This window comes from Anoplophora glabripennis, unplaced genomic scaffold, assembly GCF_000390285.2.
Source record: "Anoplophora glabripennis isolate ALB-LARVAE unplaced genomic scaffold, Agla_2.0 scaffold49, whole genome shotgun sequence".
Classification (NCBI taxonomy): Eukaryota; Metazoa; Arthropoda; class Insecta; order Coleoptera; family Cerambycidae; genus Anoplophora; species Anoplophora glabripennis.
This window is the reverse complement of record NW_019417201.1, coordinates 1,433,588-1,461,069: the sequence shown is the minus strand read 5'-3', so window position 1 is coordinate 1,461,069 and position 27,482 is coordinate 1,433,588. Positions and strand designations below refer to the sequence as shown.

Sequence of the window (27,482 nt, the reverse complement as noted above, 5' to 3'; positions counted from 1 at the left end):
GGGAAGGTGTGTAAGTGTTAGTCGTGTGGGGATGCCCCCTCACGGGGGCGTACGTGTCTTTTGGTGTATTTGTCTGTCTGGTATATTGTTTGTCGGGGGTCGCAATTTTAAAGAAATGTATTCTAAAGTAATGAAAATAACTGATAAATAAGTAAAAACTTACCTGGGCATAACCCCGGCACAGGTGCTGTAACAAAGATGCCGACGGCGTCTATGCTTAAGCCGGGGATTAGGTCGGTGATTAAAAGGAAAGAAAGGGATTCTTTCCAGGTAGCCTTAATAAAGGCAGGTAGAATTTGCTCCTTGCACTTCCCTTTCACAAAACACGTGTGCTCTGGTCGGCTGCCCGCTAGGAACTGAATTCTAGACCACGATACGATGTTTTTTAATTCACATATTTGAATACGCCAAACAGTGAAGAAGAAGAAGAAAAAGGAGAAGCTCTGTGTCGATAAATTAACATTCTTTTTAAAAATCTCCTTCATCTGTTTTTAAGCTTGTGTTCCAATAGTAGATGGCGCTGGACAATATAACATTTTTCTCTGTGAAAATTGTGCGGAATATTTATAAAAACGGTGTGAATGTGAATAATTGTGAAATACTCGAGGATCACGTAAGTTTTTTTAAATTTGTGTAGGTGCTTAACTATGTATACTCTGCATTTACTATATACAATTCGCAATGAATTTTCTGTGGTGGATAATGTATCTACATATTTGAATTAGGAAAACATAATCAGTAATTTTTCAATTAAAACGTGACAACGTGGTCCTGATCCTGAAGAAAAATTTCAGGATTAAAAATAATGTTGGTTTGAAGGTAATTGTTTTATATGATTACTTTGATGGCATCAGTGTAAATAAAACTACAATATTTAAGATTTTTTCTTTATTTTACAAATGTCGCGAAGGCACAAATCTCAAAAATAACAATTTAACAACAAAACTATGAAAACATGTAAATTACCAAAATGTGTACATACAAATACAATTTTTCAACAAAAATGGATATCTAGATAGATAATACACGCATACCACTTGTCTTTTATATGATTAATGATAATTACAAATGATTTTCCCCCAAATGATATATTGTCGATTATCGCTAATTTGGCGGAATTTCTTTTCAGCCAATTTGATATATTTCCTAATTGGGGGGTAGGTAAAAAATTCCACACACACTCATAAAATGCCTAAATCTAAGCCTAGAAAGAAATTAAAACAAGGAAAATATGAAATGAGCAACATGGCATCTAAATTTTAGTACAATCTATGAAATGGTGAATTAAAATAAAAATTCGATTAAGGTACTTAATAATTGAGGTGGGACACTACATAATTAAAAAGTGTTTTCCACCAAGCCTTATACACTATTTTAACAATATTAACGAACATTTAACAATAAAAAAAACGAAAAAAAAACAGTTACGTCTTAAAGTTTACATATGTGCATTTTTACTTGACATAGATATTCGCATATATGTACTGAATGTATCAAAAAAGCACGATAGTTTTGTGGACAATTTAGAAATTTGGAAACTGATAAAAACGGCAAAATTATCATCATTTTTTGATTACTATGCGTACTTGTAGGAATCAGCCCTTTCCAAATACCCATTATTCAGTACTATGCGAGTAAAATGACTACACTTTTATTCGTCTATCATCAACAGTAATAACAATTTGAGCTCTTCGAATCGGGAACCGCATTATGCAACAACAATGCCGTTTATGTCAAGTAAAAAAAAATATCTAGATATTAATTAACAGATTTTTGCTTGCACAAAAATATAATTATATCTGTCTTCGATTTACCGATAGGCGTTAACATAATTATAGTAATATACAGATCTTTAAAATGACCAAAGCGCAGGTCAGTTACTTTATGTGGAAGATTATCATAAAGTCATCTTATGCGAGTGCACCAATTTTTTAATTTGGCATCGAGGTCGGGAAATTGGTTTGACATTTAAGTACAAGGCAAATTAAGTTGGCAAGAGGACATTATGATTCAAATATTTATTATTACATCGTAGCAGTACCTTAGCAATAATAAAAAAAACATGGGAATTTTTCTTTAAACGTGCGCGATGTTTCTTATAAAGTTTTTTTTTGGAGATGTTTGTAGGTTCTCAAAAGTATTAATACTGTTTTAAATTTTTTTAAGAGGTTTTAAAATTGAAAATCTTTTTCGTTCGGTAGGTGACGTCGGAAATACCTAAATGTGAAAACAGTTGTACAATTTTTAGTAAAGGGTAAGAGGTATTATTATAGGCATTTTCACATGATACTGCAACAAATTGCTCTATAAGGCAAATTTCCGTGCTTTGCGTTATTTGAATTATTTACTTTTTCCTTTATTTCTCTCTGCAGATTTAAATAATCCTCATTATTTCCATATTTACTGTCATACACTTCTAATACATCTTCCCCCTGTTCAATGTGATTGTTCTGATCCGTCAACATGGGGCCATTTTCGCCACCAGTTTGATTTTTCAATTCGCTAACCCCAAAATCGTTTTCCCAGTATTCCATCAAGTCTTGTTGCTGTATACTTGCTTCTTCTGAATTTAATTCACTGTCTTTTGTAAAAATTGTGATTTCTTCATCACCAACAGCGGTCGAGTCACTCACTACAGTGTCCGTTTCACTCGCGCTGTCACAAAATTCCTTGTAAATGGCATCAGGGCTTTTCAGGATCTCAACGTCGGGCGTTGTTTCGCGAGTCCTGCTCATCCACTCCTTAACGGCTTCTGTGATTGGATATAATATTTTCAGTTCAACTTCAGCTTCATTTTTAATTTCACCGCCAGGTTCGTAGTGTCCGTTTGTGTCTTCGTTCGGTGTTTCTTCAGTTTGCTTGTCATTTGTCGCGATCTGGCCTTGAAGAGTATCGGTCAGCTTGGTATTTTCTAAAAAAATTCCATCTTCATCCGGTGAGTCTAAATCAGGTAATAGTTTATTAAAATCCCTATTGTGAGAATTAGTTTCTTCACTTACCGAACTGGGCCTGAACAGCGATCTCGAGTCTTGTAGAGCTTTAGTAAGGTCCAGTGTTTTGTTGAAGCCGTTCTTATCAACACTCGGGTTGATGTTGGATAAGTTGCTGAACACGGACTTGAAGAAGCCATCGCTGTCGTCGATGTTCAAGGATTTTACTTTCTCCTCCAGACTACTGTACATTCCTTTCTGGATGATTTTGTCTAATTCCTGAGATATTTCCACGTTGGTCTTTTCCACTGATTCAGGCGACAGTGCCGAATCCAACAAGAAATCATATGAATCGTCCATATTGTTTATCGTAGTGTTGGAACTGGATAAACTACTTGCTATTGTAGTTTTACTAGGCTTCTTCTTCTTCTTTTTGCCTTTTTTCTTTTCCTCTTCTTCGTCTTTCTTCAGAGGTTCCTCTTCTATTTGTTTCTCAATTTTCTCTTCAGTTGGTACAACCTTTACCGATTCATTAGATTGTTCGGTCACTTTGGTAACTATTTTCTTCAAAGAAGGTGTCTTTACTTCTTCACATTGCATAGACAAATCAACATCTGTTATAATGACTCTTTTTGTTGTTGGTTTCTGTGTCCCTTTCTTTGATTTTTTATTGTTCTTAGCTTTAACAACTTCCTCTTGTTCTGCAGAATTTACTTTAGATACTGCAACCGATTCAATCTTTAACTTTTCTTCAGTTATTTCTTCTTCATTTAATATAATGTCTGCTTCAGGTGTTAAAGTTTCAGTTTCAACAGGATCTTTCACAATTAGTTCCTTTTCTATGTCGTCCACTGATCTTATCATAAGGTTTAATGAGATATTTTCCATGTTATTTATAAGACTCGCTTCATTTTGAGTTATGGTGTTTATAATATCTCCAATTTCAATTTCTTCTTTTGTTTGAACTTTTATGATCTCTTCTTCTTCTTGCGTTGGTGGTACAACATCTACGAGCTGGTTAACATCGTATTTTTCGAACAAGTCTCTTTCTGAATGATCGTCATTTTCTTCAAACGAAACTTCGGATTCATCTGGATTTTTGTTCTTGCGTTTCTTCCTACTTGACACAGAGATCCACTGGTTGGGTTGCTTTGGTTGAAGAGTAGGAGTTTTCGTTTTTTCATTTTTCACATCACTTGTACTGTTTTGGTTATATTTTTGTTTTTCACTGACTTGCCGGTCGAAGGGTTTCTGCTCGTTTGGATGAGTTGTGGTTTTATTCTTTACTGTTGCCGAATAGTTTCTACTTTGCTGATTAAATTTATAGTCCCTAATGCTATTTTCTGCCATTGGTTTATTGTTCTGCATGGGTCTGTAATTTCTGACAGGACTGTTGGGCTGCCATTTCGGACTTCCTGTTTGAGGAGCATGGAATTTCCAATTTCTTCTATTTTCGGAATTTCTTTTAATGTACGACAGCTCTTGAACATTGGGTCTGCTCTCCATTGCTGGAGTACCGTTACACAGGTTAGGATCTTTATCCAGATTTTGTTCTGAAATAAATCCGTTTATTTCTTTAGGTTTAATTTCTTTATATTCTTCATTGTTTGCTTTAAACGAATGAATATTCCTTTGAGGTGAATTTTGTGCACTGTTATAATTATTTCGTCTGTAATTAGGAATGTTTTTGTACTTTTGGTTCATTTTGTTGTTTTTGTTGTCAAATCTCCTTCTTGGGCTGCTCTGACTTGCTTCACCTTCCTGATTCAACTTCTGTGCTTCTTTGCTGTCTTGTTCTTTGGCAGCCTCCTCAAGTTTGGAGACGATAGTTGCAATATCAATAGTTTTGTTATTTACATTTTGTACTGAAGTCTTCTCTGCAACTTTTTCAACATGGTGTTCCTTTTCATTATTGGCAGTGCTAGAATTATCACAAGCTGCAACATCTTCAGTGTTGCTGGTGACGGATTCTTCACCATTCGTACAATTTTCTTCAGTTCCAGGCTCAGCTCTGGGTACAAAGTGAGCATTTGGGACAAAGCCAACAAAGTTGGGATACAGTTTCGGGTCTGGAGGTAGGAAGTTAATTGGTATACCCGAAGGAATAAACGTTGGGTTGTAGTTTTGTCCATTGAAATCTCCTAGTGGTACTATGGGTATGGGAATGAAGTTGGGAGGTACTTTTATGAATTGCAAATTTGGATTTATTGGAATTTCATTATTCCTGTATGCTCTGGGAATAAATTCTTCGGCATCAGGTTTCAGCTCAGACTTTTGCGGAATTGGTTCTGGAGGAGGATCCTGTGGATGTTCGATTGTGGAATCTTGTTTAGTTTCTAATGGACTTTGGTGAACTTCGGTACTGATTTCTTCGTTTGCTGGCTTTTCGGTTGCTTCCTGGACTTCTGGTTCGGTTGGTGGGGTGCAGTTAGGGCTTTCTTTTGAAATTTCCACATCCTCCTCCTTCGATTCCACCTTGTCTGACTCCACTTCTAACTTACTCTCATCTTTAACTTCAGGATTATCTTCGATATCTTTCGTTTCCACATTCTTTGTTCCTTCCATTTCTTTTTCTACCTCTTCAATGGGTTTTTCTACGTTTTCCACAGGTGTTTCTTCGTTCTGCTCTGTCTTTTTATCAGTTTCACAGACAGCTTCCGTCACCTGGACATTTGACTGACTTTCTTCATTACAGGAGTCATTTTCATCTTCTGTGTATTCGGAACTATCATGGGCCGTCTGGGACTTTGAGGTTTTTCTGCGCCTGCGCTTTTTAATTCTCCGAGTCTGATCGGTCTGATTCTGCCCATCTACCGCATCTGCAACAAGAAGAAATTCATTGTTAGTAACATATAATCCCTGTTTCCTTTTGAATAGTTACTTTTTGTATAAACAATGCAAGACATTATAAATAGGGATGGAATAAGTTTCTAATCTATAATTATGCACCAAAAGAGCTGCAATTATTTGACATTTTCATTTTTTACATCTGTCAATCATAGGTGATGCTATTTCTGGACACAACAGTTATTTTTAATAAAAATTTAACTGATCTAAATCGTAGTGGTTCAATAGTGGGAAGGAAAATGAACATAATCAGTCAGTTTAATATAACTATTATACTCTTAGGATCACTGGATGTGTATTTTTAACAAAATAGTGAGAAATCAGCGAAATTGTTTTTGCGATAAATGTCGCTAGGTTGAGACCCACGTTAAGTGTTCCAGTGGATTAGAATTTCGTGTAAGTTAACAAAACGCATCAAGAAAATTAAAATTAGGCTTTTCAGCGGCAATTATATTGAGGATAATAGAAACGATAGTGTTGTAGGTGAGAATGGCGTTAAATCTCGGGACACCTCATCGGTCTAGCGCAACTGGAACGTCGCGATATATAACCGTCCTGTCAGAGTGCCAAAAATGCAGATGTCACGCTACAAGACTGATTGTTTTGTACGTTTAGGTTCTATCCTTCCGTGTTAAATGTATAAATAGTATAGAAGACTTCTCATGGTAAAAACGATGATATTCCGAATTTTTGGCCAAGATTTCTACAGTTTATTCATCTCTTGAAGACTTTTGGCACTAAAATAAAAATATTATAAAATAATATTATAATATTTTTTAATTTAATACGAGTATATCTGTCTAAATATTAAGTTGTCTAAATATTGTACAGAATTACAAAAATTTACATCCAATCAAGAGGATTCAGGCTGGGGGAACGTGGTGGCCAACGCCAAAGAGATTGTTGTAAGGAAATTAATAAAATATTAATTACATCACTACAATAATTTGACACAGATTGATATACACTAGGCACAGAAATTAAGGGATATTAAAAAAATCCCAAAATTTTGGGTGATTTTCAGAGCTATAACTTGGAGGGAAATGGTCGTAGAGAATAAATAAAAAGGAAATTGAAACTTTAAGTGTCTAGTTTAAAATTTTTTAGCTTCAGCAGTATTCATAAGAAAATCAATGGAAAAAAAAATTTGTAAATTTTTGCTTTTTTTAAAAAGGCCTGTGGACTTAAAACACTTTTTTGGTAATTTCATCATAAAGTTCTTTTAGATAGTTTAATTCTCTTCAATTTGAGCGGTTCTGGAGTCTTGTACGATTATTTGCTGCCGAGTTATCGTCGATCAAAGCAAAAAAATCATTTTTGATTTTGGCAATCAATTACTTGGGAAATACTTAATGGTTGTACAGAAAATCCGGAAACTGCAAAGTACTACAAGTCCTAATTATGGGGTTTTGATAAAAAAAAATGTGTTCAAAGTGAAAATGTTGGTTAGAAGAAAGGTAAAAAATTGCATAATTAGGGATATTTGAATAACTTGACATAACTTTGCAAATAATGTACAAACTAAAGATATCGACTGTAACTTTTCAACCTCAAAGTGTCCTAAAGAAACCCTGATAAATTCAAAACGCTGCGATTTTTTGTTCCAAGTACCCGGAATGTTTAAATTTGTCGTTTTGCTGAAAATCAATGCAATTTTTCACTTTTTATTCATTTTTCAAAGTTAAAAATGTTTTTTTTTAATAATAATCCATAATTTCTTCATCAAAAAACGTTCTTGATTCATGCTTATGTGTTAGAGGGCACTGAACCCGAATCCGAGGTTTGTTTACCCCTAAAATACACCCTAGAGGTCATTCAAGGTCATTTCAAGGTCATTCATGAAGTATTTTGGATAGAAAAGTTAAAATCAGTCTGAAAAATCTGAAAAAAATCGTCTGAATGTTTTTGAGGTCACTGAATGCGAATCCAAGGTTATTTAAACTCCATCACGTCCGGTTCAAGGTGATTTGAAGGTCAAATCAAGAAATGACCTCCAAAATATCTGAAAAAATTCGTGCTTATGTTTTAGGGGTCACTGAATCCGAATCCGAGTTTGTTTACCCCTATAATACCCCCTAGAGGTCATAGGCCTTTAAAAAAAAAACAAAAATTTACATTTTTTTTTTCCATTGATTTTCTTATGACTACTCATCAAAAACTGCTGAAGCTAAAAAATTGTAAACTGCAGGCCTGAAAACTAGACACCTGAAGCTTCAATTTCCTTTTTTTTTATTCTCTACAACCATTTCCCTCTAAGTTACAGCTCTTTGAAAATCACCCAAAATTTTGTTTATTTATTAATATCCCTTAATTTATGTGCCAGTGTATTTTGTTTCATTAATTCTGTTTTAATCATTAACCTACTTATCTAAATCGGATAACTTGTATTTAATTCATCATCGTTCACAGATTGCTTGATGCTTGATAAAAATTATATAATAAGATAAAAAGTCATATTTGGTTATACATTGGACTGCTTAATAAAATAGATGTATTACCGTTCGGCGGGCAAACTCCGTTGACGTAATACCCGGGATAAACCATGTTGTACACCTGATGATGGCCGCTGTAGTCCGAAACGTTATTTGAAGCCTCGCCCCCGCTGAAGTCCTGACTAGTAGCTTCTTCGTTGTTTGGACTCGTTGATTCCGTCTGAAAACAACACAAATCCTATTCAGAGACACTTAATCTCGTTGTTATCTTTTGTCATATTCATAATTTTAGGGTAAAAAATATAATTTTGTTCTAATTATAACCACCCGGCTGTACCTGTTAATTTAAAACGATTAATTTTATTTGTAACTTCGGAATACGAAATATGTGTGTATAGGCAATTAATTACTGTTGTAATCGTATGAGTGGCTGCCAACTTTGTGAGCATACTGACACTGCGAAGAAATAATAATTTAGGCCTATTATTAGTCTGCGGTGGTACTGATGGCATTTTTCATTAAAGATGTGTCCGTATTAACCTTAATTTTGTACTATGATAATTTTAACATCCTGTATAAGAAATGTAGAGGATTCATTTAACTGTTGGCATTGCCTAACTAAAGTATCAGAAGAACTTAGGGGGGTCCGTGACTAGAGGACAGATCTAAAGACACGTACCATAAAAAGAGACGATTTGTTTCTTAAAAAAAATCGCTCTTCGATTTTTTGAAACTTTGGGATGTTAATCTACTTTGAATTTTACGAGAACCGTGTTTTTTGTTTTTCCGAAAAAAATTTTTGGAGCTCTGTAGCGCCATGTCATTTACATCGTGATGGCGTTATTCCGAAAATGAAAATGCAATTTTATTTCAAGTGTCATTTTGGCCTAAATCATCCATTTTTTTAAAATGTACAGAATTTCATCAGCTTTTAACTGTTTTTTTCAGGATTCAAATTGTTTTAAAACGTTCTGATATAAATGAGAAAAACGGAAAAAAGTGTCATCAGCTTTTACCTGTTTTTTTTTTCAGAATTTAACAGAATTCAAATTGCTTTAAAAAACGAAAAGTCATTTTTTTCAAAATTGATTTTCCCAAAAATCTCATCTTTTATTTTCACCTTTGGATATGTTTTTAAGGGCCAAATAAGAGCTATCTGTTAGCCAGCAAATGCTAACATGCTCGTTCGGGAAATACGATTTTGCAGTTCTTCAGTTTTCAAAAGTATTAATACGTACCTACCTACTTTTGAAAACTGAGGAACTGCAAAAATTTCATTAAGATTATCTTAAGAGATTGATGCTGAAGGAAATGTACCTAATGTAGAAACTTCAATACAGAAAAACAAACAAACATGAATACCTCACAATCAGTGTTAAATTTTGATTAATATTCGTGACTATTATTGCTACCTATTATAGTGATTTCACAAGAGTAAATTACTGTAATTAATTAATAAAATAATATACTTTATTTCATTTGTACTAAATTGAAAGTTGATTTATGCTGATTCTTTTACTTATTTCTACGTTGACAAATGATTTCCCGTTTTAAAATTATTTTTATACGAGCTTAGACATAACGCATAAGGCTTAAACGTGTAGAAATATCGTCTTTGAAAATTGTCATTGGTATATTGCCTCTCTGCTAAAAGATATCCTGGTGAAAATAAAAGGTGGGGTTTTTGAGAAAATCAATTTTGAAAAAACTACTTTTTGCCGTTTTTCTAATTTATCTCACAAAGTTTTAAAGCAAATTGAATTCTAAAAAAAATGATGATTTGGGTCAAAATGACGGCCCCTTGAAAAAAATATGCATTTTGTACACTGTCTCTCGAATGGAGCAGGGTGACATATTGCCGCTTGGCAAAAAGATAGCTTATTTGGCCTTGAAAAACATATCCAAATTTGGTGGAAATAAAGAGTAGGGTTTTTGAGAAAACCAATTTTTAAAAAGTGATTATTTTCCGTTTTTTTTCAATTATCTCAGAAAGTTTTAAGCAATTTGAGTTCTGAAAGAAAAAGGTAAAAGATTGATACAATTCTGCACACTTTGAAAAAATCGTTTCGATAGGATGATCTGGCTCAAAATAACAGCCACTTGAAAAAAATATGCATTTTCGAAACCGTATCTCCCGAACGAAACAAGTTGGCATATTGCCGCTTGACTAAAAGATAGCTTATTTGGCCTTGAAAAATATATCCAAATTTTAGCCCAATTAATCTAATGTTAAATTTTCAAAAAATACTACATGGAAAGAACAAATATGGCGAAATAGGAAAAAAATCTAAGAAACATTATATTTTTTTCCTGTGGCGCATAAACGGCGAAGTCAACTTAAAAATTTCATAAAAGTCAAAAAAACAGTTTTTCGCTAATAAAAAAAAACTTGAACTCCAATCGAAAATAATCGAAATAAGAAAGTTGTAGCTATTAAAAAAACCTATCGACTCGTATTTTAGATATATCGATTGCTATATTACTTTTCGAGATATATATATCGAAAAAACCGTCAAAATCGACTTCTTTTGTTTTTGCTGTATCTCTTGCAAATTAAGATTTTGAAACTTGTTACTTGCTGTAAATGTAGCCCTCGACAAGCAAAAACGTGTCTTTTTTTAAATTAAAAATTTTTCGAGTTATTCGATTTTTCGAAATAAAGGTCATCTCAGAAATGACCTCTTTTTGCTCGACGAATAGTCGCAGAGAAACGACTCAGGGCTCATCATTTTTTCCTTAAGGGTTGTACTTTCATGGTAAAAATGAGTGATAACGATTTTATTCATTTCAAGTGTCCAAAAATGACTGAAAAAAGTAAAAATTTTTTGATCGCGTTTTTCTTGAATTTCTTTTTCTATTTTCATTTTTCGTTAATGTCTATTATAGGAATCGATTGCTGGCATTTTTACAGGAATTAAAAAAAAACGTTGCTCTACGACCTTCTGGAGGCGAGATATGTATACAGGTTCGAAAAGTCCCCATGGTTCATCGGCCGTTACGTGAGAGCGAGAAAGTATATCATAGAAATCCGTGCGATAGAGAAGGATGACTATAATGAAGGCGTCTCATAGTCACCGCCCGTTTCGCCCTTCCACAAATAAGATCCACTTCCATCTTTGTTTTCGTCGTTTGCCTTTTCTTTAATAGATGTCACTACTTATACAATTCCGACTCCCGCATTCCGATATGTTAATACAATCCGTTAACAGAGGGCAGCACAATTTCTCTAAGATGAGATTTTTTTGGAATTGGGGAAATAGGGAATTTTGCTTTATTTCTTGGGGTTTTTAAGTCATTTTAAAAAGTATACTTAAATAACAGCGTTGTGCTGCCCTCTGTTAACGGATTGTATTAACATATCGGAATACCGAAGTCGGAATTGTATAAGTAGTGACATCTATTATAGAAAAGGCAAACGACGAAAACAAAGATGACCACCGGTCGCTGAATTACAAGTGGAAGTGGATCTTATTTGGGCGGTGACTATGAGACGCCTTCATTACAGCCACCCTTCTCTATCGCACGGATTTCTATGACTTACTTTATCGCTCTCATGTAACGGCCGATCAACCATGGGGACTTTCCGAACCTGTATATATATTTTAAATGGGTTGTAACAAGTACCTAAAAGCCCATAAGAAATGTAAGTCAAACTTTACTTCTTGAAAATAGAGACTAGAATACACTTTAGTCAAAGAAGTGCAAAAATTATTTGCGGAAACTTCTTATTTATCTTTTACATACTCCACCCATGAATGAATCTCAATTCAATTACATACATTTGCATCATTTTTCTAAGAACTAAAAAATTCTTATCTTATCTGTTACGCCATACCATTTAATTCGTTGTAAATCACCCGAGATGTACATAAGTACAAATATTTATGATCCCAATATATACCTACGTTCAAAGTTTAAGAAATTCTACGAGATTCTCGGAAATTCAACTTAACTGATAAGAATAACTGACGAAGTTACGGAGATAAGTACCTATTTATCAACGCAGTTTTGGTGGCGCTAAAATATTTCTTATCAGATTTAACTTATTAAGACCATATAAGGCATGTAACAGATGGATTGTAATCGTTTTAGGTTCTCTATGAGCATAGTCCTAAGTCCTAAGTCGTCAGGAGCTCGTTGTTTTTAAAATCCTATTGTCATCGTATTTTATCACCCTGATGACACTGCGGTAAGATTTAAACGTTGATATTTTGTCACGTGTTTGGCAAATTACGGCAATTAAATCTGTTAATAGATTTAGTTTTGTCAAATGTACAGTGCATTGAGTTTAGCGGTTATATAATAAGATCCATGGGCGTTCGCAGAAAAATTTCTCGGGGGTCAAATTGAAATTGTGGATGTGAATTTAGCAGAAGCTTAAAACATATATCTCACGAAATTTTAGACAGGCAATACCTATCTCCTCTCAAAAGTGTTTACGGCAATGGAAATTCAATTTGGTGGTTTATACTGCAATCAATCAATTCATCCAATTGTATTTTATTATTTTTTCACGTGAAATCAACTTCAAAATTTTAATTAGAACACCTTGTTTATTATTACATGTTCAAAAGCCTTGTTACAATACAAATTATGATGGAAAATAAAATGCAATAAATTTAATTTCTTGAATTCTCGTCTTAATTTTAGTTTATTGAATTTATGTTAGAACAATTTAATTAATAGAATAAATGTTATCGAAATTATATTTTTTAAATTGCATTTCCCCATCATACGTCTGAAAATACGAGTAATGGGTATATGATTTTTACTCAACTGATAATATTTCTGCTATTGTCTAAAAAAACCCCTAATCTCATAAATACAAAACTGGAAAGAAAATTTGATAATAAAGAATATCTACAATTCTACACTAAGTTTAATTTCCAACCAAAATCTTTTGCTAAATTTCAATGATAGATTCACGCAGAAAAGTACCTATAAATATATTTTTTAAATCGTTTCATATTCGGAATATCCGGTGTTGTAATTGAATTTCTTTTATTGATATCTTGGAATTGCAACAGTCAAGTCCTGTTTACATAGAAACGCACCTTGTATATATTTTTTGAATCGCAAGGAAATTCCTAAATAATTGGTCACTTGTAGTAATACTGAATTAGATATTGGTTAATGAATTGTATTGTGCAAAAAAATTGCTATGCTTCACTTACAGTTTTAAATTTATAAATGTTTTTAATGTTGAAAAGATGAATGACTTACCAACGAGCCTGTGCTGTATCTTTTCGATTTAAAATTGGAAAATTCGGGGTAGTACGTCGGAGGGTTGTACAGCATCAAGGGGTAGGTTTCGTAACCTAGAAAATAAAAAACGAACTGATCATCAACTTAGAGAACTTATACCCTAGACAATATTCAATTTGGTAGCACACTATTCTTTTGTGATTGGCACTAAAATTACAACTAAAAGGTTAATTTAATAATGCAAATGTTTTTATTACTCGCGGGTAAAATATTTAAAATTTTCACAGTGGCGCTAGTTCAGATAGGAATCTTTAGAAAATAGTAATAAAAAAACAGCATTAGTCTTGTGCGACATGACAAGTAACACCTGTTGGCAGTCAGTTAAATCAGATGCTTACGCTTGCTTCTGGGTGCTAACAATAAACATAATTTTTTACAACTAAGTGTAAAGATAGTCGAAAATAGGTTCAAAATAGGTTCATTTTCGATATACAGACTTTTTTAAATAAAATTTTGTCTAGTCTGTTGAAAATCAAAATTGCTTAATTTTAGCTATAATTAAAGTTACCGGAAATTTTAATTGCAGTAAAAATGTAAAAAAAATTGTATCCTTAGACACAAAACATTTTTTATCTGCTCCCACTATAATAAATAAACTATTAGTATATTGTTTTTAAGGAGGTAAGTGGATTTTACCGTAGAAGTGAAAGTTGCTATGGACAACGGGAGGTAAGTGAGGTAACTTACCTCCCTAGGGAAAAAAGCGATTTCGAGTTATAAATATTTGATGAACATTATATTTTATTAATTATTATGAATGAATATTTATAGTAATTGTACAGTTATTACATTTAGTAACATTTATAAAATTTATTCCCCTCGTGTTTACTAATTGTCACATTTTTCTCAAAATGATCTGACCGCTCCATTTCAATCACCGGAGACTCAATATTATCTGACTGATCCATTAAAACAGCATGATGCGACGTACTACTAGAATCTGGACTTGAAGTGTCATTGTAAAGAATCCTGTTGGCTATTTCATTTTTGTTACTTAAACTGTTAGCAACATAACTTTCTGCAATTATGGCTGATTTCCACCTACCATGTCTCTTGCTTGCTAATACATCAACTCCTGTATTAGCGAGTAACGTTGCCGATGTTCTTCGGAATGAATGGCCTGTATATGTTTCAGGATGTTCTAGTTTCAGAAACTGTGCAATCTTATTAGGAATCATAGAAATGTCATTCTTGTCGACTGGTTGGTTGTAACATCTACCTAGCACAGCCGTCCTATTTTGTCCAGTAAGTACAAAAATTCTTCTCGTACTAGTACTAGTATCATTTTCAACAAGCTCAAGCACTTCTGCAGCATTGTTTTTCCGCACAACTTCTGTTTCCCGAGTCGGTTTACGGAACAAACCTGTTAATGGAAGAGTTGTGAAGGTTCCAGTGAACGTTTGCTTGTCTGGAAGACGGCGGTTTGGATATCGTCCAGTTTTGTCGTGCTTTGTATAGGGAAAAGTTACAGTGTAAATAGTGTCCTTCCCACTTGTGAAACTCTGTTTAAACTGTTAAACATAAAACACTTCACAAAACGACACAAAATTTTGCTTGAATCACAATTATGAACTTTCATTGCAATTTATTGGCAATTCCGTCATACCATTATATTATGTTGGTAAATTGGAATACATTGAATTTAATCTTAATGTCGATCTTTATACTTTATCCGAAATCGTGAAATATTGCTTACATTCTGTAACATCTACATTAATTACTAATTAGTCCGCTTATAATCCATTACCATCATATAAAATAAGTCGTTAAAACAGAGTCAGCGTTAAATTGTAATGAGAGGTTTGTTCAGTCAAGTGGTTCTGTATTAATTACCGTTTTTTGGCACCTGCGAATTAAAGTTTGTGTTAATTTTAGACACCTACTGCTTGATATGCCAAGATTCGAACAACGTTGAATAAATTTATTTCGAAAATTGTCTTTTAGAAGCTATTTTAGTTTTTTTTTAAAAAATAAAATGGCGAATGCGCCGGTATTTTGTAAATTATAGTTGGTAGGTAACAAAAACAAGTTTAATTCATTTATTTTTTGATTAATTGGACATTTGTGTTAAAGAAACTATAAGTAGCAGATTTATTAAAAACTGAATATTATATTTTTCTCTAATTTAGCTTTGTTCTGAACGTTTGAGTTTATACACTGAAAAATGAGTGAAAGCATAAAAGTTCGAATCCATTGAGTGAAATTATTGAGTACATTTTCATTCAATATTGAGCATTTTGATCATTTTACTCATTTGTGATCAAATTTAAACTAAAACTGAGTACTTTCACTCAAATATACGTACTCCTTAAATAAATTCTTCACGTAAACTCGTATTTGGCGCAGAGTAAATGTCCTTATTACTGAGTGAGTTTAAATGTATATTAATTTTGAGTAATTTGAATGGCGCCGTGAAGATGGCACCACTTACATATTGCTTCTGTAATCTCGACCACAGTTGATAGGGGCCCGTTAGATGCTCCATAAAAGAGTGACCGCCAGGAGAACACGCCTTAGCCGGCGGCGGCGGATCTCATCTGGCGGGTCTCAGCCAGGACAGGAGGATGCCCAACGCTGTATATCCTAATTAATAATTAATGAGTGATTTATTATTGCACTCAATATTTAGTTGATTAAGAACCAAATCTGAGAAAAAAATGACCAACAGTTTAGAGCAAATACCTTGAGATTTACGCATAGTACACAAACTACAGTATCAATTTCGATAAAGTAGCCAATTTTTTGAGTTTATTTTGTTCGATTTCCTATTTAGATATTAAAAAAATGTTTCCAAACAAAGTTATCCAATATTTTTATTGTTTTCATTCATTTATTTTATTACAATTATGTCAGCTCTAATCATTTTACATATTTCTTACATACATTATTCAATATTTTTTGTGAATAAAAAAATTACAATAATTCAGCAGCAGCATTATTATTTGCATACAAACTGCAAAACAGCAACGACTATGCAACTTCAACATCTAATATTTTCGAAGTAAATGAATATTATTTTCCCCACGATTTGTTTATATTTTCTTAATGATATGAACACATTTTCTCTGCTGTTTTAAGTTCCCTTGCCACCAATTGTCGCCTTCCCCGCTTTTTTGCCTATTTGTTTAGCAAAATCAAGTATTTTTTTGTTGTCAGAGACAAGACCTTCTAGAAAAGACGTTCTAGGTAGCACGTTGGGCAATTTAACTAACTTGTATTCTGAGTTCAATTGTATATTGTTCTTAGACTAGTATGGTTAGTAACTGCCTGTTTACTATTTATATAATTCATAAAAAATATAACTGTAATTTTTACAGGTGTTTTATGTTTATAAAGAGTTTAAGTAAATAACTTTTTAAAACTTTGAAGTGCTTAAAAGAAGCACTAAAAGAATAGTCAACTCATATTCAACGGTAAAGTAGCTTAGAATACTCATAAGTTGCTTAAACTCACGTATATTTCACAGGTCGTCAGTTAAATTTTAGAAAGTGTCACTAAAATTCGTCGTAAACTAAAATAGAAATAATAATGGAATAAATAAAGTTTCAGAGAATATTAACAATATTTCAGATTTCATATATTCAATTGTATTTTAGACAGTTGTTGATGGTGTCGAACAATTAATTATATAAGCTGTATATAGGAAACTAAACGTGCTACGATGATGGGGTATAAAATCTATTAACAAAAAAGAAATTGATTTAAAATATTTTCAAGTTTGTAACTTCAACGCTATAGTGTTACAGAAAATTGTCGTTTTTTCGAAATTTCGCTTATATAACTCAAGTTGAAAATACAAGTTTTAGATACACTGTTAAACCCTTCACAAGTTTTATATGAACTTTTTTTTTGTTATTACCATAGCAACGCCAGTATAAAGGACGAATTTTTACTTATGATATGGGAATAAAAATGTTATTTTCCTGCGCAACGGTAGACGACACTAATTAGAAAAGTTTTGTAATTGTCTCCATTTGCTAAAAAAAAATAAATGCAACGATATAGTTTTTTTCATGGCTTGATAGACCATTTATTAAGGAAATCAAATGTACAAACCGGAGGTCGAATATTTTTTCGTTTTCAAGTAAAATAGTAAAGTTGTGCTAGAACGACCTCCTTTATTTAGTTCTGTAATAGTCCAGAAAATATAGAGTTGGACGCGACTTTTTGTTTCGGCAAGCTGAATTTATCACTATAGATGCTAAATATTATGTACAGTAACATATTTCCACAGTCAAAAAAATGGGGGGAAGATTGTTTTATGGATTTGTTAGTACAATTTCGAAACTCAACTTAATTTTTTTCTCAAATGCTTGTAACGAAATCTGAAATACATTTTACTCTTTCTGAATTAAGCCTGATATTCTGAAAATTAAACGGCAAACTAAAATTTGTAGAAGTGGGATATTTGGAGCCGGTCCTGGAAAAGCAACAGGTGATTAACTTAATTTTAATTAACAAAGTGTGATGGCAATTAGCTTACCTGTTATGAAAGCTAATCAAATTACTTTGGAGTTTATAATTAGAATTTCATCGGGATAAGTACCGCTTCTTAATTAAATTTCGAATTATTCGATGTACAATGGATTATCAGGGGTATATGGAGTGGAAAATCAATTTCCGAAAGTCCCATAAAATATCAATTCAATCAACAGGAGTACTGTTGTATCTGGGTTTACGTATATTTTAAAAAATTCTGTGTGACTTTAAAAAATTGTTTGGAAATAACTGTCAAAAAGTCAAAAGTGTTAATTCCTATTCCTACACAGAATTTCTTGTCACAGTTGAATCTTACTTACTGTTTATGTAATAGATGCCGTTCTGGTCGACAAAGCCATTGGGGAAGACAAACTGCGATTCGTATTCTAAATCTGAAATCAATTTTTGTTATTAATAAGCAGAAAGATAGATACAAGTTCATAAACAAATAAAGGACCCCGCACAAATCTAATGGAAATTGGGTCCCGGTCAAATTCGCTGAATTTTTGATATGTGATAGAGTTCATCATACTGGTCAATTGTCTCAATGGCCACAAAGCTCAAAAATGGATAGTTTGGCCGGTACAGAGCTTTAAAGCTCCGAATATCCTCCACGGATTTATGTATATGCGCAGTGTGTATAGACTTTTGAAATAGCCTATTTCATTTTTTTATTATCTAGGTTTTCATTTTTGAGGTTGCTGAATTCAGATCTGTTGTTAGATTTTCAAAATTGACAGTTGGCAGCTGTCAAATAGCTGTCAATGTGCTATAATAAAGCCAAAAACTTGTTTTTTATGTTATCTTTCTTTTTTTTTTAGTTCGATAAGTTCAAAGACGATATCAAATCAATAACAATGACTATCGGCAGCTGTCATTTAGCTGTCAACAATTCTTCAAAGTCCGGTAATAAAGTAAAAAAAAATATTTTTTGTTTATAACTTCAAGTTTTTTAGATAAGTGAAAATAAATATGATATAAAATTATGTAGTCATCAGCTTACAGCTGTCAACAAGCTGTCAACTAACTGTCAAAATGCAATAATAGAGAAAGTAACTTATTTTTTGTGCTTAACTTTGTGGATAAGAAATCAAACATGATATAAGTTTATGATTTATCACTTTTGAACTCAGTGATCTAAGCAACTTAAAGCTTTTTAAAGAAAGTAACTTTTCGACTTTATTATTGCATTTTGACAGTTAGTTGACAGCTTGTTAACAGCTGTAAGCTGATGACTACATAATTTTATATCATATCTATATTCACTTATCTAAAAAACTTGAAGTTATAAACAAAAAATAATTTTTTGACTTTATTACCGGACTTTGAAGAATTGTTGACAGCTAAATGACAGCTGCCGATAGTCATTGTTATTGATTTGATATCGTCTTTGAACTTATCGAACTAAAAAAAAAGAGAAAGATAAAACATAAAAAACAAGTTTTTGGCTTTATTATAGCACATTGAAAGCTGCCAACTGTCAATTTTGAAAATCTAACAACAGATCTGAATTCAGCAACCTCAAAAATATAAACCTAGATAATAAAAAAAATTAAATAGGCTATTTCAAAAGTCTATACACACTGCGCATATACATAAATCCGTGGAGGATATTCGGAGTTTTAAAGCTCTGTACCGGCCAAACTATCCATTTTTGAGCTTTGTGGCCATTGAGACAATTGACCAGTATGATGAACTCTATCACATATCAAAAATTCAGCGAATTTGACCGGGACCCAATTTCCATAAGATTTGTGCGGGGTCCTTTAATTTATTACATATTCGTATTGTATTATATTCATTAGACTGGGCCAAAAAAATCGCCTCTTTTTTTTTGAAAGATATATCGAGAATATCATTCAAAATGAAGGAAAAAAAATATCTTGATGTTAGAGATCTAACATCGCTAGTTTCGATTTTTATTCCTGATCCCATTTTTGCGTTAAAACTGCCAAACCATCGAGGTAAAATAATTTATCTACTATTTTTTTGAAGGAAATTACAAAAAACTACAAAAAACGTTTGAAAATTTTCGGCAGACGAGCCGTTTCCATGTAATCAAGCCTTGAAAATTGATGTTTTCGATTTTACTTTTTTAATTTTGGAATTTTGTAAATAACGAACAAATTAATATTTGAAAAAGAACAATAAAGATTTTCAAAGGAAATTTAATGCTCTACAAAAAAAATAAATTTACTCTTTCAAAATTTATTCACGATTGAAGTTGAAGCAAAAATTAAATTTTTGTTTTTTTCGTTTTGGACGCAATTTTTTCCACCCGAAGGAACAAATTGATATTATACATCATCGAAAATTATTATTCTATCAATATAATCACCAAATATATCCAAAATTCATAATACATATATTCAAATTTATTCTCGCTCAATAGCTATTTTTTCTACAAGAACGTAGTTTTTCCGTTTCAAAATAATTTAAAAAATAACAATTATGTACTTTTACTACTGAAGATTATTTATTTATAATAGGAAAAAAATTTTTTTTCATTTTTTTTCAGAGAAGAAAAGGGTAGTTTTGAAAAAAACTGTTTTTTAAGTGATTACAGACTGCACAAAAATTAATTAGAATGTCACAAAAACGGTATAAATCTGGGTCGAAATCTGGTTTGGGTCATCATCTTTAATTTTAATTTAATTAAAAGTTGATGAACAGAAGCATAGGACGGAAGAGCCGAATCGTGCTGGAAACGTTTGGATTTTGATTTCTTCAATGCCCGAAAGGTTTTCGAAAAAAGCAAAAAAAATTCAAAAATTTCGGAAATTTTATAGAAAATTTTTCGAATTTTTTTTTGTTTATCAATTTAAACGTTATTTGCTGTAAGAATGTGAGAAAACCTAAAAAAAAAAATGTTTACATTTTAATCAAGATTATGAAGTGTTTAAGCTCAAAAACCGTGACCCTTTAATTTTTTCCAAAAGTTTGACTGACTTGATAAAGAAACGATTAGCTAGATCGAGATGAAACTTCACAGGGTTCTTCTGGATATATCGAACTGTAAAAGTCATGCTTAACATTAGTCATTTCGTGAATATTTCTAATTTAACCGTCAATTTTCTAAAAAACCATAAATTACCTTTTTTTCCTGTTTTTTAAAATTCGTGTAAAAGATGAAAAAAAAAAAAAAAAATCCGAAAAGTTACGGCAGCATGTTATAGGAAATTTATTCCAGTTTTCGCAACTGCCCTTCAATTCTCTGTACGACCATTTATCGCCGAGATATCGATGACTGAAGACAAAAGGATCCTTTTCCATTAAAAGTCCGATATTTCGATGAAATATGGTCGTATCGAAATTAAAAAAAAAAGGAAATTGAAGCTGAATAAACAAGCTATCTGGTCCATGCAATGGCTTAGCCGTGGAAAAAAAAATTATATCGCGCTATTTCTTACAATTGCATGATAATCGTAGCTCCTAAAAAATTTCGACCAAAAGATCTAAAAACTAGAATCTTAGAGCTTCAAATTTTTAATTCCCGATACGACCATTTTTCACCTAAATACAGTCTGTCAAAAATCACGGAAAAACTTCAGAAATTCTTTTGACTTTAATTTTTTGCATTAGTTTAGATAGTGTCATAGACACCTCTTCAATTAGTGTTTGGTGTACAGCAAGTAAGAGAAATGTTACATTCGCTTTATCGCCAAAATGTACAAGCGTTATATGCTGAAGATGCTCTTCAGCGGATATAATTTTGTTGCTGGTTACTTCAACAACATGCACACATTGATACATTCATTTCGCTTCTCATGTGGTTTGATGAAGCGTGTTTTATTAGGGACGGCATAAATAACAATTATAATGAACATATCTGGGCGTTGCAAAATCCACATGCAATTAGATCAAGATGATTTCGGCAAAGTTCAGTGTCAACGTTTGGGGTAGCATTTTCAACAATAATCTACTGCATATACATGTTTTAAATTATCGTTTAAATGTAGATCTGTATAGAACTTTCTTGGAAAGCAACCTATTTGATTTCATTGATGACGTAGGGCTTAATATTGTTCAAAATTGTGGTATCAGCATGATGGTGCACCACCACATAGGGAGACAAGTAGCTATTTAGTTAAATAATGGTCATTTCCCGAATAAATCGATAGGTCAACAAAGTCCAGTAGTATGACCACCGTGTTCCCCAGATCTAAATCCTTTGGACTTTTATTTATGGAGACGTATGAAGCAATTTGTCTATGTACGAATCAGACCTATGTTTATATAAGATCTGTCAAAGTTTAGCATAGAGTTTGTAGAACACCCTGTATTAAAAGTAAGCAAGATGTTTGACACACGAGAACCTGCGCGAATGTGGCAAATTAGCACATCGCGGTTTTGTCCAACAGTTGCAGTTTTTTTAAAGACAAACAGACTTGAAGAAATATTTTAAAAAGAGGCAGTCGAGTCTTAGTTGTCAATGTTAGTGACCACGGGTAATTACAGATAAATAGCAAATATGTTCTGATTTTCAGTTTAACGCGCTTGTAGAACGTTTAAGGAAAACTTACGACAATGAATATTCGTTGTTCAAAGTTTGGAAGATAGAAAATGCAGCACAAAAAAATTGGAAGCAGTTTTCTTAATGTATTTTTTTTTTATAAAAAGTTAGTTGGTTGGCATTTGCTAATACGTTAATAAAATTGCAATCTGTGGTATTTTATTTAGTCACAAAAATACAAATCCGACTGTATGGGCGCAATTATCACTGCTCAAATCTACGTTGAAAAATTAGAATATTGGCAAATACCACAAGTTGACTGCTGCAGGAAAAAGCTATTACAAAGTTAAACGCTTGAATAAGCTGGCCGAGGGTACAAATTTCAAGATCGAACCAGAAAAATGCGGCCTCCATAAAGATGTCTCGCGTAGGTAGTTTATTCCGTGGAACATAAATGACAATTAACATATTTTAAAAGCGCTATTTTAATTTTAACGACTTCTTAGTCACTGAATTTTACTATTTTTACGACCCTAAAACGGTCCTTCGGGAAATAGTTGGTTAAAATTTATTGCGTCTTCAGATACCCATTATCAGATATTAATAAAAAACTATTTTAAAAGCAAGACTAATTTTTAAACGCAGTATTTTTGGGCTAAGACTTAAAATCAATTTGGTCTATGGTGCTGTATGGCCATTTTGATATTCCGAGAGAATATGGTCCTCTTTTTCAGAAGAAAGTCAGTTTGAGTTTCTTCTGACACGTGAGAAATTGTTAATGTAGAATAATATAAGGCATAAATTTAAATAATATATAAAGTCTCGATATTTCAAAGTAGCGTCATTTGCGTTACCAGATATTAGTAAAAATCACAAAATTATGTCATTTTTGCAGCTAAAAAATTGTGGAAAATAAATTATTTATGCTATTGGACCTATCTGAAATAAACACGGTTTTAAATTTTAAATATAGTTATTGTAAAAATGTAACAATGGCCAGAAAAATATCTACAGGACGCAAACAAAGGTCTGAAACCTTTGTTTTTTTTGCTTATGTTTTTAATGCATTAAAAAAGATGATTTGAGTGAATAACCTTGTAGTGTATTTTGGATTTTGTTTGTTATTATATTAATATTATTATTATTTTATTTATTTTTGTTATTTTTTATTTTGGCCAATTATAGTTGCAGTTGTGAAACTACTGTTGATGTATCTTCCGATCTTTGATCAAAATAAAAGATAAAAAGAAGACGAAAGAAGAAGAAAAGAAAAAAATCAAATCAAACTCAGAAACTAATTACTAAGTTTCATGTTGCATGCATCATTAACATACATAGCTTCATTTTCAAAATTATTAAACTGCAATCATTAATAAGAACGATTCTAATTAAAATTTGGTGATAAACTTTATAATTATGTTCGCTAACAACGTAGGCATATTACCGGCTAATATTTATCTCACATATATCATACTTCTACTTTATGCGTTAATAATTAATATTTAATTACAAGAAACCCAACCTTGTGCGTGGGAAGGGACAGCATATTATAACTCTGCAAGTTGTATTTGCCCAGTTTTTTGCACCATTTAATGCAAAATGTGTACCATCTGACATTTCCTCTGGTTTTATCGTTATGCGAAACTAACCCTTACCTGTCGACTGGTGGTCAGGTGTTCCGTTTCCCGTTGAATTTCCCGTTGAAGTGGTAGAGGTGCCTGTGGACGTTTGGGTCTGGTAGTTTTTCGGTTTGTTCAGGTAACCCTTCTTAAATAGAACGTCTTGCCTAGGAGTCGTGATTTTCGTATATTCATCTGGAAAGAAGAGATACGTCGTTGAAGAAACAACAAACAGATAAAAAGATGGGATATATTCAAGGTACTTTATGGACATTCTTACAAGAAATGCACAAACTTGGGGCGAGATATGGAGCTTCAATTTTTTTTAAAAATAAGTATCTACCATTTTATATGAAATAAATCAAATTTGAGCATTGAAACAATAATGGAATTTGCTTACCATATGTTAATTTTTAATTAAAAGATTTCTATAAATAAAATTTCGTAATGGCTATGGGATAGTCGCTATCTCCAATGTTAAGTAACATATTTATGGAATATTTCATGGTGTATTTTCGCAACTTAGCCTTATAATTACGATGATATAAATAATTGCTTGGACTGTATAAATGATAAAGAAGAAATTAAGTTATCTTTAGAAGCTGAAAAGTTTACACTTTACCTTTCTAAGACCTTTTATTTAAAAAGAATAATAACAAATACAAAACAAATGTCTATGAAAAAACTGCAAATAAATAAAGGTATTTAAATTTCAATTAAAATCATCATATAAATATATTATAATAATAATATAACTATGTTGGCGAAACTTTAAGAGGGTTAAATGTCATAATCGAAAACAGAGAATTTTTCGAAACGTTGATTGTCTTGTAGAGATTTTTGTGTGGTCAGAAAAGAATATTTTAAAACTGTCACAAACTTCTGGTTGGGTAAAGCTAAATTTAGATATAAAATCAACCCCTTCATTTGACTTTTGGCGCAAAGAGTTATTTATGCATTTTCAATGGACATCTAATTAAAAGAAAAGCAAGAACAAATGACATCAATAAATAATTTCAAACAATATTATTTTATTATATACTGTTTGACTTCATTTGATTTTTTAGGAAAACATTTTTTGAATTTATTTGAAAGCGATTTAGGAGGGAACTGAGGCCGGCTCAAAGCTGCTTATAGTTTTAGTGTTTCAGTTCGCGGTTAATGCGCGCGTCGCATAGTACGCGGGTAGTGTCTGATGTCTATGTGAGAGATAGTACAAAGGCTTTAAGGATAATGACAGGGCAGGTATTAATTTGAAGTAAATAAAAAACAACTTCCTTACAACAAAACAAAGTAGGACTAAATTTAACGTAATTTAATAGATATTTATTATATTATCAAATACCTACATAGGTAGCTAATCATGAAACTATCTCACAATATTGTTTTATCCGTTGAAATACCTTTTTCAAGACGTAATGACGTAAACTACTGCTGTAAACAAATTAAAATAACTGGTCAAACAATTTCTGAATTAAGAAACGAAGAAAAATTTAAAAATGTTTCTAATTATGCGAAAAATATTACTGGACGGGGCAAAAGTTGCGACGAAATTTTTTTGCTTTAATAGATTTCCCGAAATTTTCCGAATATGCAAATAAATTTCCTGAAAAACCGTTTGAATGTTTATTACAAATGTGTCCAAACGTTTTTGAAATAAATAGATTGAAAAACAAACTTAATATTTTATCTAGAGACTAGGGTGGCCCGAAAAAACGAATATATTTTCTTCGTGTCTCTTGTGAAAATATGTTAGTTCATCATGTTTTAAGAGCCCCCTTAAAAATCAGCTCAAAAAATATTTTTTTTAGATCGCTCAAGATTTTAAAAAATTTCCAAAATCGTCAAAAATTGATTTTTTTCTCGTTATTTTATCATTTTCTAGGTTAAAAAAATCTCGATTGTGAAAATTTCAAATCGATATTTTAATTTCTAAAGGTTACTCATAATTATTTTAACTTTCAAAGTAGTGTACCTAAAATGTTTTCGAGCAACCTCTAAAAATAAATATCAACGAACTAATATTTTTTTTTTCTTGAATTTGATGAACAAAAGAATAGAAATAAATCACGAGACACTTAAAAAAATTTGTTGAGGCAAAATTTACTACCGCACTGTGAATATCAAATATTTATAAATTTTTATTTTTTTTAAATTTAAGTGTGATTTATTTCTATTTTTTTTGTTCATGAAATTCAATAAAAAAAATTATTAGTTCGTGAATCAGACTGTCAAAGTTGACGGCCTATTGTTAAACAAATTAGGTTGGTATCGGCAAAAAAAATACTGTCATAACCGGCAACCCGAGTACTTTCCCAGGTAAAAATATTTTATTTGTGGAAGTATATTAAGTGCATATGAAATATTGTCAAAAATCAGTGGGTCGCTTGATTTTCGGCGAGCCGTGGCGCGGCGGAAGGGTGGGGGAAGCGAACAACAGCGAGTCTGAAGAAAATGACGATAATATTCATAGTCCTACCATTAAATAAGCGAAATTCGCTTGAAAATAATATATTTGACAGTCTGTAACTCCTTGTTTTTCAACGAATCTTGACGATTATTTTTTTAACTTATAAATAAACTTCTTCTGTTTATAACTTTTGATCTAATCAATATTTGACGTGATATACGTGAATTTATGTAAAAATTATAAATTAACCACCCTGTAAACAATCTTCCCCCCATTTTTATGACTGTGGAAACTAATATGTTATTGTACATAATATTTAGCATATACAGGGTGTAACTAAATAAGTGTAAAACATTTAAGGGGGTGATTCCTCATCGAAAAAAAGATAGGATCTTTCATATAAAGAAACTTCATTGGAGCATCCCTTGTTAAGATACAGCCCCTTAAAGGGGGTACATAAAATTTGTTTAACAATTTTTTTCACAAGCACTAAACAAGTTACAATATTGAAATTAACCTGACATTTTCTACTACCAAAAAGACACTTAGCCAGTAATTTATTTGGTTTACCCCATGGTAGTAAGGGGTGGAAAACGCAACCCCTAAAATTTATTTCCAACGTAATTTTTTGTCTTATTATTTTTTTACCATTTAAAAAATTATTTCCGATAGCCTGTTTCATTCTAAAAAAAAATGTCTCTTGAATTTTTTGCCCAAATTAAACCAGTTCGCAGTAAAAAATTATTTTACGAACAACTACAGAGATACATCGTCATAAATGCGGACTGGATTTACTGTTATTTTGTAGTTACTACCTGCATTAAATGATTAAAGGGGAATAATCAAAACTAATTTAATAATAACAAAACATACAACATGTAGAAATCATAGTAAATGTTCAATATGTCTACCTTCAGACATTACGCATGCGTCTAGACGTCGGCGCATTGAGCCACGTATTCGCTCAAATATTCCTGGAGTCTCTCTAATTACCCTGCACGCATCGATAATGCGGTTTCTTAAGTCCTCTACATCGCGAACAGGAGT

The 27,482-nt window shown here is 32.1% G+C and overlaps 1 protein-coding gene across 2 annotated transcripts in view; it reads right to left on the bottom strand.

Annotated features, from left to right (window-relative positions):
• Positions 1 to 873: 873 nt before the first annotated feature.
• LOC108903866 (titin) overlaps positions 874 to 27,482 on the bottom strand; it is a 121,590-nt gene continuing 94,981 nt past the window's right edge. Inside the window, exons 3-8 of one of the 2 annotated variants that reach the window (XM_018706197.1) lie at positions 24,062 to 24,220; positions 18,274 to 18,345; positions 13,433 to 13,527; positions 8,276 to 8,429; positions 3,000 to 5,749; positions 2,814 to 2,941 (exon numbers count right to left, since the gene is read on the bottom strand). In XM_018706197.1, the coding sequence (XP_018561713.1) occupies positions 2,912 to 2,941; positions 3,000 to 5,749; positions 8,276 to 8,429; positions 13,433 to 13,527; positions 18,274 to 18,345; positions 24,062 to 24,220 (3,260 nt within the window). In that variant the 3' untranslated portion in view covers positions 2,814 to 2,911. Of the gene's footprint in view, positions 5,750 to 8,275; positions 8,430 to 13,432; positions 13,528 to 18,273; positions 18,346 to 24,061; positions 24,221 to 27,482 lie in introns of both variants that reach the window. The other variant, XM_018706196.1, reaches the window with a different exon arrangement.